We start from the raw sequence: 14917 nt of genomic DNA, 5'->3' as shown, positions 1-14917 counted from the left end.
GAGCTCCTAGACTGCTCGAGCGCTTTTGGTAGTAGCTTTTGAGTTTAAACTTGAAACACCAATCTTTTCTTCTCTTGGACCATAGAGAATGAATTCTACCTACAGAAAGGTAGTTCCTAATTTTTACAGATCGGGGTAAATCAATCTGAGAATTCTCAAACAGTTTCTCATCCGGAAGGGAATCATGAACTGAAATACTATGAGGAGAATACTTAGAGAGTTTTTCTATTTTGATGACCTCAATTTGCTCCTCCTTCCCCTCTTCCTCATGATTTTCGACCACTTCTTCACTCAATGTTGTGATAGCTTGCTCATTATAGGAAGAACTCCAATCCTCCATGTAATATCCACTAGGATTACCCAACAACTGACTTTGAAGCTCTTCTTCTCTTTCTCTTTTGAGGTGGTTGATGATTTGTTCACAGCCAGCTTCCATTGGGAATTCGCCCATTTTTCTCTCATTGAACTCTTTGGCCAACTGCCCCACTTGTGTTTCCAATCTTTGGACAGCTTGACTGATCTGAGCATTGGTATGTTGTTGCTAAGTTAAAAATTTGAGTAGAGCATCTTCAAGGTCATTCTTCTTTGGTTTTGGATTCGGTTCGACCGCTTGTGGTGGAGCTTGATAGTTATTTTCCTGTTGGAAATTTCTTTGCTGCCCTTTGGGATTTTGCACATTCTGAGTGTTACTCCATGAAAAATTGGGGTGGGTTTGCCACCCTGCATTGTAGATGTTGGAGTATGGATTGTTCTTTGGAGGATAGTTATTCTGGCTCACATAGTTCGCTTGCTCCTGATCTGTAAATGAAAGCATGGGGCAAGTCTCAGTGGTATGGTCAGAATGAGAACATATGGCACATACCTCAACTTGAGCAATCTGTTGAATTGGAGAGATGTTATGAGTAGTCATGACTTTCACTAGCATATCCAGTTTCCTCTCCAAGGTAGCCATCTGAGTTTGAACTCCATTATTGACATTCACTTCATAGACGCCTTTTCTTTTGAGTCCTTGCCTCCCACGGGATGAGAATTGTTGGGAGTTTTCGCTTAAAGTCTCAAAAAGTTCTATGGCTTCCTCACTATTCTTTTCCATTAGTACACCTTCACAAGCTGAATCTACAAGACTTTTGTTAGAATCATTTAAACCTTCATAGAAAGCTTGTACCTGATCGTCTTGAGATAGATTGTGATGTGGGCATTTTAGAAGTAGCTCCTTGAAGTGTTCCCATGCCTCAAAGAATAGGTCTCCATCTTTTTGTTGGAAGGTTTGAATCTTCCTCCTCAATTGCCTAGTCTGTTGGGCTGAAAAGAATCTTTTCACGAACTTTGTGGTCAACTCCTCCCAATTGTGAATGGACCCTGCTGCCAAAGAATTCAACCATAACTTAGCATTATCTTTCAAGGAAAAAGGGAAGAGAATCAACCTGATTCCTTCCGCATTTAAGCCATGGATGTTTTGAGTTTTGCAAAGATCAAAGAAGTCCCGAATGTGTAGATATGGATCCTCTGTAGGTGTGCCTCTATAGTGTGGAACCATATTGAGCAACAGAGACAAATCAAAATTGCTTTGCACATTTGGTTGAAAAGCAATGCAAGATAGCTGATTTGGATTTTGTGGTATGAAGGAACTCTTCATCGGCTTCTGCTCGGGTGGATTCTCTACACGTACGTCTGCCATGTCTTCCTTAACTTTGAATTTTTTTTTTTTTTTTTTTTTTTTACATGAACATAAGCATAACAAAAGGAACACAAAAATCAAAAATAAAAATAAAAATTAAAGGAAAAAACCCTTTTTTTTTTTTTTTTTAGATTATCATAAACAGAAATAACTAAAGTAAAAGGAAAAACTTTAAAAACACAATTTAACACAATCCCCGGCAACGGCGCCAAAAACTTGTTGTGCAAATATCTACCTAAATAAATAGATAAATATTTGTACGTTTTACTCGCAAGTGCACAAGATCAAAACGATAGTATAGTAGGCAAATACGAGATCATTCCCACGAGGATTGGTATAAATTGTATTTAAAGAGAAATTCCTAAAAGCGATATGTTGAATAAGACGAGATAAAAGATTGAATATAAAATATTATGAAGAAAAGGTAGGGCTTCGATATCCACCGCTAATCATACTCAAATAAGATTCGCAATATGCACAATACTACAATCATAACATGATGCTTAATGCTTACCAGCCACAAGGGAATGGTATCTTCTCCTAAAGCTATTGATTTCCCTAAACAACGAGTTAGGCATGGTATCTACTCTAACTCTTTTCTTCCTTGAAGGATTTAGCATGGTATCTACTAAGTTGTTCTTCAAGAAAGCATAAATCTATGGAAATCGGTAAACACACTCAGATTAGAATATGGTATCTATTCTAGTTGTCTTTATGTTGATTAATCCAAGAACCTGTGTCGGGGTTCTTTCGTTACTCTATTATGCCCAGGACTCGGTCATCCAAATTGACATAAATAACAACTCCATACCACATGCATATGATGGCCAAACATAAACATGCAAGGAATTCAAGAAACTAGAATTAATCAAGTTAAACATCAATATATAAATTGTAGCAAAGCAAATTGATAAACTTCAAGAGACATGATTAGGGCTTCAATCGAGCCCTAACTAAAGTATTAGTTACAACTAATATAAACTAAAATTATATACATACAGAAAATAAATAAAAGAAGAAAATAAAAACTAGAAAGAACCTTCTTGATGTAGTCTTTGATTCTTCCTCAAAGCTTGTGTGTCTTTCTTCAAAGGCTAGAGGCCTATTTATAGGGATTAGAGAAGCTTTAGAAGCTCTAGAATTCCTATTACAACTCTAAGTAGGTTTTCTAGTCCAAAAAGAATAATTACAAGTCTTCTCATTTTTCTGAAATTTCTATCCAAGTAGGAAAAGGATTCCAAAATTCGTACAGATTTGCGGTCTTTTATTGCGGGGCGATTTTGGCATGGTAAACGTCCGAATTAGGAAAAACCTATTTCTAACATATTTATTTCCTTTCTTATTATCTTTCCAACGCCACCAATTTTGTTGCAATATAATACTTGAGCCGAAAGTTATGATTAAATTACTGTAACGTGCTCATTCTGGATTCTTTCCAAAGATAACGAATTTTTGCCAACTTCTCTTTCCTTAAATTCAAAATTGATTTGGAGTTTGAATCTATCCAAAAGTGAGTTTGCTGACTTCATTATAATCTTGGAATTTGATCGGTTTTTCTTCTAAAACCTGTAAAATATAAGAAAATACAAAAACAACACAAAACATCAAATTATAACAAAACTAAGAGCTTAACATATGTAAATTAAGGGGCTTGAATGTGTAACATTCAGCACTTATCATCCACGTAGACAACGGTGAGATAGAAGTGAGATGAGAGTGTACAACTAAACATTTTTCTTAATTTTTTTAGGCCATAATAATTTTTTTTTATTTTTTATTTTTATTTTTTGGGTAAGAATCAAAGTAGGAGAATTACTTTTTTATAAGCCCCAATGAAAGAGAAAAGGTGTGAAATTAAATTTCGAAAGTCGAAAAAAATTATAGCAGATATGCTGTAGCTTTTTTATAGTATTTAAGTCAAATTCATATAATAGTATAATTGGCCTTTAATAAATATGCATTATTAATACTTATTACAAAAAAACAAAAATAAAAAAAGGTTTTATTTGGTTAGAGATGAAAACAAAGAAAATACAACAAAAACAATATATATAATTTATATTTTGGACAATGAAAGAAAGCCACTATTTATATATAGTTTCTTATTCCATGTCGTTTTCGGTTAAATTTTAAATACTTTTGAATAAAACCATCTTATGCATTTGAAAACATAAATAATAAGAATATTTTTGAAATTGAAAGCATAAATAATGCATACACAATACCAAGGAATAAATCAACTATGAAAATCTCCTATTCCCAAGAATTCTATCCCATTCCTATAGGGGTGTAAGATGAGCTCGGTCACTCGTCAGCTCGGCTCGATTCGATTTGGTTAAATTCGATTCGGTCTCGGTTTGAATAATAAATGAGTCTTTCATGAACACAATAATATGTTCGAATATTAAACGAGACATACTTGTATAAACTCGACTCGACTCGGATAAACTTGTATAAACTCGTATAACTTCATTTTTACAATTTTTTCTTAGTATTATTTTAATTTTGTAATAAGAACATCTTAAGTAAAAATGAATCATCTTCCTAATATGATAGATATAGCTTAAATTATTGTTATGAGTTTAATTTTATAGATTTGTGTGTACATAAGTGTGTGTTTGTGAGTATGTGTGGTTATATGTGTTTATGTGCATACATGTAATTTGTGTATGTGCATAATAAATTTATATACATACATATAAACTCGAGATTATATTATTTAAGATTCAAGTTAATTTATTTAATGAACTTAGATGATAAAATTTTAACAAGACCTAATTAATTAATGATTAATATGGATTTATGAAAATATAAACAATCATGATATTTACTTTATATAATATATGAATAAGTTAATTGAGCAGTTCGTGATAAGATCGAGCTCGACTCGTATTCGAAATAAAATTAAATGAGCCAAGCTTGAACAGAATATTTTGTTCGATGATAAATTCGAGTTCGACTCGTGTTCGAAATAAAATTAAATGAGCCGAGCTTGAACATTCAATACTCGACTCGACTCGGCTCGAATACTGCCCTTGATTCCTACTCATTCCCGTTGAACCAAAAACATACATTTTTTTTGTATTGTGGGAAGTGTAAAAATAGAAAAGATTATTCCTCTTATATAAACAATATATTTTGCCAAAAATTGAAATGGACAATATGTCAATATGCTTTTCTCAATTATTATTTAATAAAAAAGAGTTTAAAAAACAAAAAAATAATATGTATTTATTATTATTATTATTTATTTATTTATATATTATCCTTAAGGGTTAAATACCTCATTAGTACCTGTGTTTTAAGTGTTTTTAAATTTAGTGCTTCAGTTTTGTTTTATATCATAAGTGGTACTTGAATTAGGAGTAAAAACCCATTTGGTATATTTGTTAGATTTTTTGTCCAAATTTTAACGGCTCGCTACGTGTCAACCGCTGAGGTTAACATGTGGTATTATATTTAAAAAAAATAAAAAATAAAAATCTTTAAGAATAATAAAATTTAAAAAAAAATGAAAATAACTTGAAAATAAAATAAAATATCAGCCACCTCCTTAGCCGGTCTGGGATGGTTGAACCACCCCATGATAAGAAAAAAATAAATAAATTATGGGTTTTGGACCTTAGGGGTGGGCGAACCACTCTCATGGGCCAAAGGCCCAAAACCCATCATTTTTTTTTCCTGCAAGGCGGCCACTCCCTTGCCCAAAATGGCTAAGGAGGGTGGCTCAGCAACCCTTTTTTTTTTCTTCATTTTTTTTAAAAAAATTTTATTATTTTAAATTATTTTTTAAAGATTTTTATTTTTTATTTTTATATAGTGTTACATGTCAACCTCAGCGGTAGACACGTAGCGAGCTGTTAAAATTTGGACCGAAAATCTAACAGAGATACCAAATGAGTTTTGGAAATAAAAGAAGCAATATGGGGACTTGATTAAACATATCATTGTACTTAAAAAAAAAAAATAATACAAAAATACAAAAAACAAAAAAAATATCATTGTTTAAATTTTGAACGTTGCCTCCTTATTTTGACATTTGCTCCTCTTCCCGCCATTTTCTCCCACTCATATATTATACTCTGATCCCAAACCAAAAAATACGCCCAACAAAAACCCAAAACCCAGAAGAATCGGAAGGAGCAAATGGGTATCAAAGACCTTCTCAGATTCATGAAGCCCCACATTGAACCCATCCACATCAAAAAATATGCCGGCAAGCGGGTAAATATCCTTACCCTTTTTCCCTTTTCTTCTTTCAATCGGGCATTTCTTTCGAAGTTTTTTGTTTGTTTGTTTGTTTGTTTGTTTGTTTAAAAAATCAGTTTTGCAGGTGGGTATCGATGCGTATTCATGGCTTCACAAAGGAGGTAGGCCAACGTTTATGTAAATGTGGCTTTCAATGTATTCTGATTTGGGTGTGTGAAATGAAAGAAATTAACTTAAAAAAAATGTTGGGGCAGCTTATTCCTGTAGCATGGAGCTTTGTCTGAATTCAGATGGCGATAAGAAAATGCGATTCTTGGAATACTTTATGCACCGAATCAATCTGCTTCGGCACCATAAGATTACGCCCGTCGTCGTTTTCGACGGCGGGAATATTCCGAGTAAGGCCTCCACCGAGCAAGAGCGACACAGGCACGTATAATAACAATATCCCACAATTTTATTTTATTTTTTACTTTTTCTTTTTGGTTTTTTGAATTTTAAGATGTGGGAATGTGTCATTTTGATTCAGAAAACGAGAAGCCAATCTTGATTTGGCAATGGCCAAGCTCAAAGAAGGGAATGTTACTGCCGCCTCTGAGCTCTTCCAGGTATTATTAGCTACTGCTATTATCTCCCTTTTTTTTTTTTTTCAATGGGTTAATATTGTTGGTTTAATGACTGTAATTCATCTCACATTTAATGACTAAGTTAAGCTTTTATAAATTTCTACCCATTTTCTGTTAGAATATTAATTAAATAATTAAATTTACTATTTTCTATGAGTTTAAGCTTTTAAGATAAGTGGTAATTTAATATGATATTAGAGCAAATGTTATAAGTTTAAACTTTATATTCGTCATTCATCTTCTATTTCAATTAAATATTCTATGTATGGTGCCTCACCTTTTTGTGTTTAACATGGACAAGTGGTGATTTAACGTTTTCAACTTGTAGAGAGCAGTGAGTATCACACCATCCATAGCGCATCAAGTGATACAGGTACCTAATTGCCATAGCTCTATTAACTTTATCCATCTTCTAGGTCTACACATTGTTCCAATGGTTTCCAAATATAACTTGGTTTGATAAAAAACTTTGGGATCTAGATTCACTGCTAGTAACTGTGTCCCTGGTGACCTTTCAGGTTCTTAGATCAGAGAAAATTGAATATGTGGTAGCGCCATATGAGGCCGATGCACAGTTGGCATATCTATGCAGTCTTGAGGCTGAAAAGGGTGGTATTGCTGCAGTGATTACAGAAGATAGTGACCTAATAGCATATGGTTGCCAAGCTGTAAGAATTCCCACGAAACTTTGATATGATGCAGATGGAGGTCTACTGCTCTCCTGATGACTTCATTTTCATTTTCTATCATTGGCAGTTTTTGTTGTTGTTTTGATTTGTATTTGGTTGCAAACAGATTATCTTTAAGATGGACCGATATGGCAATGGCCAACAGATAGTGCTAGACAAGGTTTTTGACTCTGTGGCTCGTACACCTTCCTTCCGAAACTTTAATATGGATTTGTTCAGAGGTGGGTTCACTGTGACACACTAAATTTAGTTTGTGTATTTTTTTATGGCAAAAATAAAGGTTGTATATGTTAAGAAAAAAAAATGTGGATTGAAAGCATCAACAAAAACATGCATACCACACCAAAAATTGATTTCGGTTAACCGAAGGGATTTCCATACCTTGAAATGCTGGCAGGCCTTAATGTAATCATACATGTAAAGTGAGTAATCTCCTTCCACTAATTTTTTCACGAATGCCTTGAAAGAAAAAATGAAGAAAATAGTTTTGACCAACGTAATCCAAACTTGTATTCGATTATATATAAGCTCTATATAGTTAATCATTATATCGAGTTTCATACTACAACAGATTGTTAACAAACATCAGCAAATTTAAATTGCAAACTAGCTACAAATCAAGAAGAGAGAGCTCATCAGCTATCCTTCTCATGGAGTTGGTTTCTGCCGTGTAGTATGATAAGATTGAAGGTCTTGAACTTCTGCATTATCCTTATCTTGTTCTGCACTTTCTACATTGACGCCATGATTCAAACTGTAGTGATTCAAATTGTTATCTGAACTGATGCTGTCTGAAGTCTTCTGGCTTACATGCCTGACAAATGTTAAAGCAGAAATGTGTTCCTTTGCCTATCTGAATGAGTAAAACAATATCTCATTTTCTTGGTGGTTTCCTATAGATGCATTCGAAAGAATAAGCAACACATTTGTCTATCTGAATGAGTAAAACAATATCTCAGTTTCTTGGTGGTTTGCTATAGATGCATTGGAAAGAATAAGCAGATTACATTGTGGCATTTTCACAGGTATGTGTGTTTTAGCCGGCTGTGATTTCCTTCCATCTGTTCCCGGGATTGGAATTGCAAAAGCTTATGCCTTGGTTTCCAAGTACCGGAACTTAGATCGTGTAAGTCTTCTCTACTTGTTTCTGAATAACGTTAACAGAACAAAGTACATTTTTATGCACAGAAGATCTGGTCAAGATAATATAAAGATAAAAACAGGAGCTACAAACCATTTATACACGTTCTTAATCAGAAGTATTTTTATGGAACCATTTCTCTGATAAAAATTTGTAAGGTAGAGTGCATGATCATAAACATATGAATCTTGCCCTTTTTCTGGGCAGTGGTAGGATATAAAATATTTAACATGTTTCATCAGAAGCATTTCTGGTGGGGACAGATGACAACAAGCTAGAGAGGTTTTAAGTTTCGATAGATAGTTAGTTGTAAGGTAAAGTTGGAATTTGTTTGGAAAGTTCTCATTTAGGCTCTTTGGAAATAGGAAAATGTTAGATTTACAACACCAATATAACAACCTCTCACATGAAGGTGGGCCCTATACACTGGGGCCCACCCTCATGTGAGGGATTGTTGTGCAGTTGTTGTGATGATGTAGTGCAAGAATCAAATTCCATGGAAATATGACATCAATGAATCATGATGCAAAGCAAACTTCGAATAGAATCAGGTATAGTTTAAGATCGCTAAAAACCAGACATAACTGGTTGTTGCCGTCACATACACTAATAATTAGCTTCTTTCCACTGAAATTAATAGGGCAGCCTTCAACAGAGTATTTTCTGAAGAGAATGCTTGTGTTTCTGTTGGCTAATTTGGCTGCCTCTTTTGGGAAGTCCACATGACATGTGCTTATACTTGTTCCATTAGAAAGGTCTTACATCTGTCATTGTTCTGCGGACGGCCCTTCGGTCTTTGAAAGAACTTGAATGCTTTCTAATTTATGTTTCCTTGTTCGTATGAGATGAAAAAATTCCACTCATCTAACCAACTGATGCTATATTGCTCTGCTGAGTTTTTATTGGAACCAAACTAAGGAAAGATATGTGTTTCAAATGTTTGTTTAGGTTCTTTTCTTATGGATTCTCAAGCATCCAAAGGAAGGTTAAACTAAATTTCCATAAAAGCTTGGTGGAACTTGGTTCTCCACATCTTTGAGCTCTGGCAATTTGGTGCCATTGTTGTATTTCACTTACTACAAAACAAGCCTAAAAAGAGAAAGGAAGGCTAGCAAATTAGATTGATACTCGAAGAACTGGGAAAAGTTTTTTTATTTCTGGCTGAGCTAAACATCAAAATCCTATCATATGTGTACTCTATTTAGAATAGTGTACATTTTCTCTGCTTATTTCCACCCATTGCTTGACTTTTACCCGCCTCAAAACTGATATAAGGCTTTAGTTTTATTACTGCATTGATTTCGGGATTTGGGTTAAAAGCAAATTCTAAATCGTGAATGTGACGGTTTCCCTAATGGCTTAATCTGTTAAAGACTCGTGGATTTTCATAAGTAAAGCCATAATCTGTTGAAAATCTTAGACTTTCCAAATGGGCTTTTTATTATCAAGAAACTCTTCAAAACATCCTTGTGTGCTTGATTGTATGTCTGCTTCTAAAAAGGTAGATTTCGTTGCAACTTTGCTATATTGATTTATAGTTTTAGAGATGTGGGTGATGTAAATGATTCATGCTATTATGGCATTGGTATCCCTAATATCTTGTCTCACATGTTTTCAGGTTCTATCAGTTTTGAAGTTTGAGAAGGGCAATCAAATGCCTGAAGATTACTCCAAATCTTTTACAGAAGCAGTTGCAGTTTTCCAGCATGCCCAAATGTGTGTAGTTTGTGAAAATCAATTACTATTTGAATAAAGCATCACCAATTCCTCGTTCTCTCTTGCATATTTACAAATGTATACTGCCTTTTTCCACTTTTATTAGTGATACATACTGCCTTGTTGCTGCTATGCAGATATGATCTTGACACTAAAAAGCTCAGACATATGAAACCTCTCCCAGAAAAGCTTCTACAGTCTCTAAGTGGAGAGCTTGAGTTCCTGGGGCCGTATCCTCTCTTTCTTTCTTTTTTCTTTTATTTATTTATTTTTAATTAATTTCTTTATTCTGACTTATCAATATACAGAAGGACATCTATGAAGATAACTATCCCTCTCTTTTTTTTTCAGCATTTTTATCATGTTATACACCATGATTTATAGACCTACAGCCACCATTACAAGTCCTAGGCCATGGTGCATGCATTACAGTTCGTATTATTTGAGGTTTGAACCTAAGAGACTTTGTTCTGTTTGACATGATCACCTGTCTTAGTGTTCTTGCTACATAGCTTTGCATCTATGCAACTGGTTATATTTGAGAACCCTTGAAAATGTGAAATTGCGAGTAATAAGCCCAGTGTGGGAGTGAATGTGGGTGGGGTGTGTTTCTGATTTGCGTAGTTTTTCCTTGACTAATTATAAATTAGGGAAATGCCTCCATCAATTGCTACTGCAATAGCTGAAGGAAATTTAGACCCTATAAGCATGGAGGCCTTTGATCATTTCCCAAGTTCTCGATGCCATCCACATCCTGTTGTGATCCAAACTTCAGATGAACTTCCAAGTCCTCAAGCTGCTGCTGTATCTACACAAGAGAGCTGCTTTGCTGTCTTTCCCTCCCATATAAACAGAGACATTGATATTACTGGTAAGTTCTCTGACTCCTGATATTGCCTTTTTTTAATAAGCAATCCCAGGTAACACCTATTAACAAGTTTCCAATATATGGTTTTAATTTTTGGTAAACAGACAATTGTGTTAACCACAAAGAAAGCAAGTCCAATAAGAGTTCTTTTGGCCCACTAGCAAATTCCGAAGTTTTCTATACACAAACACACACACAGATGCTTAAATTAATGTAAGCATGTAACTCATGAGTTAATATTTGCATGCATTAATGAATGTATCTGTATCATGTAGATACGTATGATACATGTATGTGGGTCTAAAATTGGATGCCTGTATATGAATACTGTGGAGTAAATTGTTTTTGAACAAATGAAAGTAAATTATTGGTATATTTTGATGATATACAGAGAAGCAGACATCAATTTCAAATGAAAGTAAATTTTTGAAGGAAGCTGCAGCACTAGAGAAATTAACTTTGCCATCAGAAATTCATGGAACAGTAGAAAATACAATGGTCGAGAACAGCAATACCCTAAAGGTTCCTGACAACAACCCATTCAAGAAAAGGAAATGGGATGAAACCCGGTTCGTTCAAATAGAGAGCATTGCTGAAGAGGTTTTAGTTGCAACTGATGAAAATTTGGAAATCTTGTGCTTAAGTACTCTTGATAACACTCCATTAGAGGTTCTTGACAAGTCTGCCAGGAAAAGAAGTCTCAGTGATATTCACTCAGATCAGATAGTTGAACAAGTTTCAGGGATAACTGAGATAGAAGATTCTGACATCTTGTGCATAAATTTGGAATCCCAGGGGAGTGTAAATTCTAAGCCTAAAAAGGTCACTGATGGAAAAAGGAGAGGGAAAACTGAGAAGTCGAAGAGAAGTAATAGCAAGATTTCAGAGAATAAAAAGAGCAGCAGTATCTTGAATTTCTTTTCTCGTGTATAGTCTTTCAATTCTCTTTTAAGTTCTATTTTGTATCTTTTCTTTTTTTTTCTTTTTTCTTTTTTCCGGATTTTTTGGCAGTTCTTGAGAAATTTTTTGCTCGAAGTACAAGTTTTGATCTGAGGTGTCCATTTATTATATATCATTGGATATAGGATGTGATACCAAAAAACAATTTATATTTGATTTATAGAAAGCTATTGAGAAATTATGTCAATCAAAATATCCAGAATTTGCAGACTACCATAAAAGGAATTGCTGCTAGTCTGCTATAGTTATGCTTTGGTGAAAAATAAAATTGGTAAAGGAGTGGAGTATTCACACTGAGTGTGACGACCCGTTTTTTTTTTTTTTTTTTTTTTTTGAAAACGTACAAACGGATCTTCACAGTGGCACGACTATGTGTCGCTCAGCCAACATAACGTACACGTTCCATACATGTACCTGATAATCAGAGTTACATTTAACAGCGGAACATAGTAATCAATGTGCAGCGAAACACATATCATAAGCGGAAGTACATCTAATACACAACTGTTAATTACATCAAGAGCCATTTACACATCTATCTATTTAAGGCTTATATAACATATTATACTAATTACATTCTAAAATATAGGCTCCACAAGTACATGTGCCACGTAGGACACGAGCCATAGATAAAATACCCAAAATGCGGACTACCCATGAGTCCGTGTCTTATGACTGTTGCGATGTGCTCCAATCATAGTATCCCATACGCTAGGTGGACGAGTCAATATCTATATCCGCAGAGCCTGCAACCAAAGCATCAATGTCTGCACGGTTGCGGGGGTTTGCCGCATCCGTACAGGTGGAATTATGAGCCCACCGCCTTAGCATAAATAAATACACTAAGACCTCAGCAGTATACTATTCACTGAGTTTTCGCAAAGAACCAACTTTTCATTTTTAGTCGTGCGTACACTATAACAGCTACCAATTTTATAAACTTTTGTTTGAAAAACCCCCATAGCTGATATAGCAAACACCGACTAATAGAAAACATTTAAATACTGTGGGTAGCTAGCATTATACGAAAAAGATTCGTTATAGAACACAATGACATTTAATCATGCAACCATCCGATACCAATATACATAAATTCTTTTTCTATCAAGACTTTTATGCATACTAATACGTCTAGCAAAACTACATTTAAATCATGCATCCATCCGATACCAATATACATAAATTCTTTTTCTATCAAGACTTTTATGTATACTAATACGTCTAGCAAAACTACGTTTAAATCATGCAACCATCCGATACCAATATACATAAATTCTTTTTCTATCAAGACTTTTATGCATACTAATACGTCTAGCAAAACTACAATATACTTATCATGAAAACATCACACAATTTAAACAATGCTATGCATGCTCATGATAGTCTTTTTGTTCATTATGAGCCTCACGCTCTCTTCATTATTATGAGCCTCACGCTCTCTTCTTTATTATGAGCCTCACGCTCTCTTCATTATTATGAGCCTCACGCTCTCTTCATTATTATGAGCCTCACGCTCTCTTCTTTATTATGAGCCTCACGCTCTCTTCTTTATTATGAGCCTCACGCTCTCTTCTTTATTATGGGCCTCATGCTCTATGCTTTACAATTCTAACTCTATACTCCTATTCTTTGCAAATCATGCTCTCTTCAAATACAATGAACCAATCAACATGAAGTTTTCTTTATTTTTCTTTGCATAATTGCAGTACATATTCAGACACTTTAAATCAATTCAAACATTTCATTTATGTATCATTTCATAACATCATTGATATTTCAACATAATTGAAACTACTTAAAACATCCAAAGCATACATGTTAACATATCGTTGGTTCAGTAGAAAATCATCTATCATTTGCATTTCTATAAAATACGAAAAATATCTTTTCTCAGTGAGTAGAATACTTACCTGGCTGCGCGGATATTAAGCACTAGGTCTCCTAGACACCACCATACAATGCATTACTGTAAAAACAATACATTGCACATTATTGACAACTTCTAATATAAGACTCACATATAGCTCTTAAATTGCTCAAGAGCTAACCCATGGAAAACCCATAATATTTTAAGGGTTCCAACATATTTTCCCATAGTCCTAAACACTAGCTAAACTCAATTAACACTAACCCAAAGTATTCACTAAGGGTTAAATATTAAAATCACCATTTAATTATTTACCTATAACATTAATTGCTAACCCGTAATTAATTCCACTAACCCATACATTATTTTCACTAACACTTTTATAATAATATTTGCCCTAAAATTATATTAACTAATCTCTAGATTATTTCTCACTAACATTTTCTCCATATCATTAACTCTAATATTATGTTCATAGATCTTTCTACATCAATTACTAACATATTAACATAATTTAACTATCTAAATTTTAATCACTTAAAACTCCTAAATTAATTTAACCCATCAAATTAGAGTTTCTAATCTTAAACCCAAAATTATAAAACACTACCCCAAACACAATATTATTAACCCAATAGCATTTAGTAAGGGTTAATCACATAAAAACACCACTAGAATTAAATACCCGAAAGTTAGGCTTTAGGGAACTCACCAAAATTTCACCAAACCAAAACTCATGGTTTGGGTAGCCTCAAACAAGTTCCAAGTAATCCATTACCTAAAGAAAACACCACATTAAACTCACATTTTAAGATTTTAACCCAAAATCTCAAGAACACGAGTTTAGTGTTTTACCTCAAAATGATCGGTAGAAACGTAGATCGGGCTTTGTAGATCACGTTACCGAAGTCGGATTTGAATTTGAACGGTTGGATCTTCGTAGATCACAACTTTTGTATATTGAGAAATCTCCCTCTCTCCCCCTTATCTCCTCTCTCGACCACACTGCCTCTTTCCTTCTTAGTTTTCTTTTTCTTTTTCTTTTCTTTTTTTTTCCAAGTGAGGCGCTGCCTCACACTTTATCTTCTTCTTTTTATTTCTTTTTATTATTTTATTTTTTTGTTCTTTCTTTGGGAAGGGCCAGATGGCCCTTCCTTTCTTTT

The 14917-nt window shown here is 34.1% G+C and overlaps 1 protein-coding gene, 1 long non-coding RNA gene and 1 other non-coding gene across 3 annotated transcripts; 2 read left to right on the top strand and 1 right to left on the bottom strand.

The window, feature by feature from the left end:
* Positions 1–1181: 1181 nt before the first annotated feature.
* On the top strand, positions 1182–1288 carry LOC133867524 (small nucleolar RNA R71). Its single transcript, XR_009900083.1, has one exon. It is a non-coding gene; the product is annotated as a small nucleolar RNA R71 (small nucleolar RNA).
* Positions 1289–5713: 4425 nt separating this feature from the next.
* LOC133866814 (exonuclease 1) lies at positions 5714–11891 on the top strand. Its single transcript, XM_062303462.1, has 12 exons — positions 5714–5902; positions 6012–6048; positions 6142–6316; positions 6417–6495; positions 6842–6886; positions 7032–7181; positions 7309–7423; positions 8228–8328; positions 9962–10059; positions 10197–10289; positions 10710–10930; positions 11319–11891. Exons 1-12 carry the CDS (start codon positions 5825–5827, stop codon positions 11858–11860), a joined length of 1734 nt encoding a protein of 577 aa, XP_062159446.1. The 5' UTR covers positions 5714–5824; the 3' UTR covers positions 11861–11891.
* Positions 11892–12334: 443 nt separating this feature from the next.
* Positions 12335–14811, bottom strand: LOC133866815 (uncharacterized). The gene is made up of 4 exons (XR_009899927.1): positions 14610–14811; positions 14467–14532; positions 13798–13853; positions 12335–12654 (listed from the first exon to the last, which is right to left on the bottom strand). It is a non-coding gene; the product is annotated as an uncharacterized LOC133866815 (long non-coding RNA).
* Between the last annotated feature and the right edge of the window lie 106 nt (positions 14812–14917).

The sequence above is a fragment of the Alnus glutinosa genome, chromosome 4 (assembly GCF_958979055.1).
Source record: "Alnus glutinosa chromosome 4, dhAlnGlut1.1, whole genome shotgun sequence".
In the NCBI taxonomy this organism is placed as follows: domain Eukaryota; kingdom Viridiplantae; phylum Streptophyta; class Magnoliopsida; order Fagales; family Betulaceae; genus Alnus; species Alnus glutinosa.
This window is presented reverse-complemented; position numbering and strand designations above follow the sequence as displayed.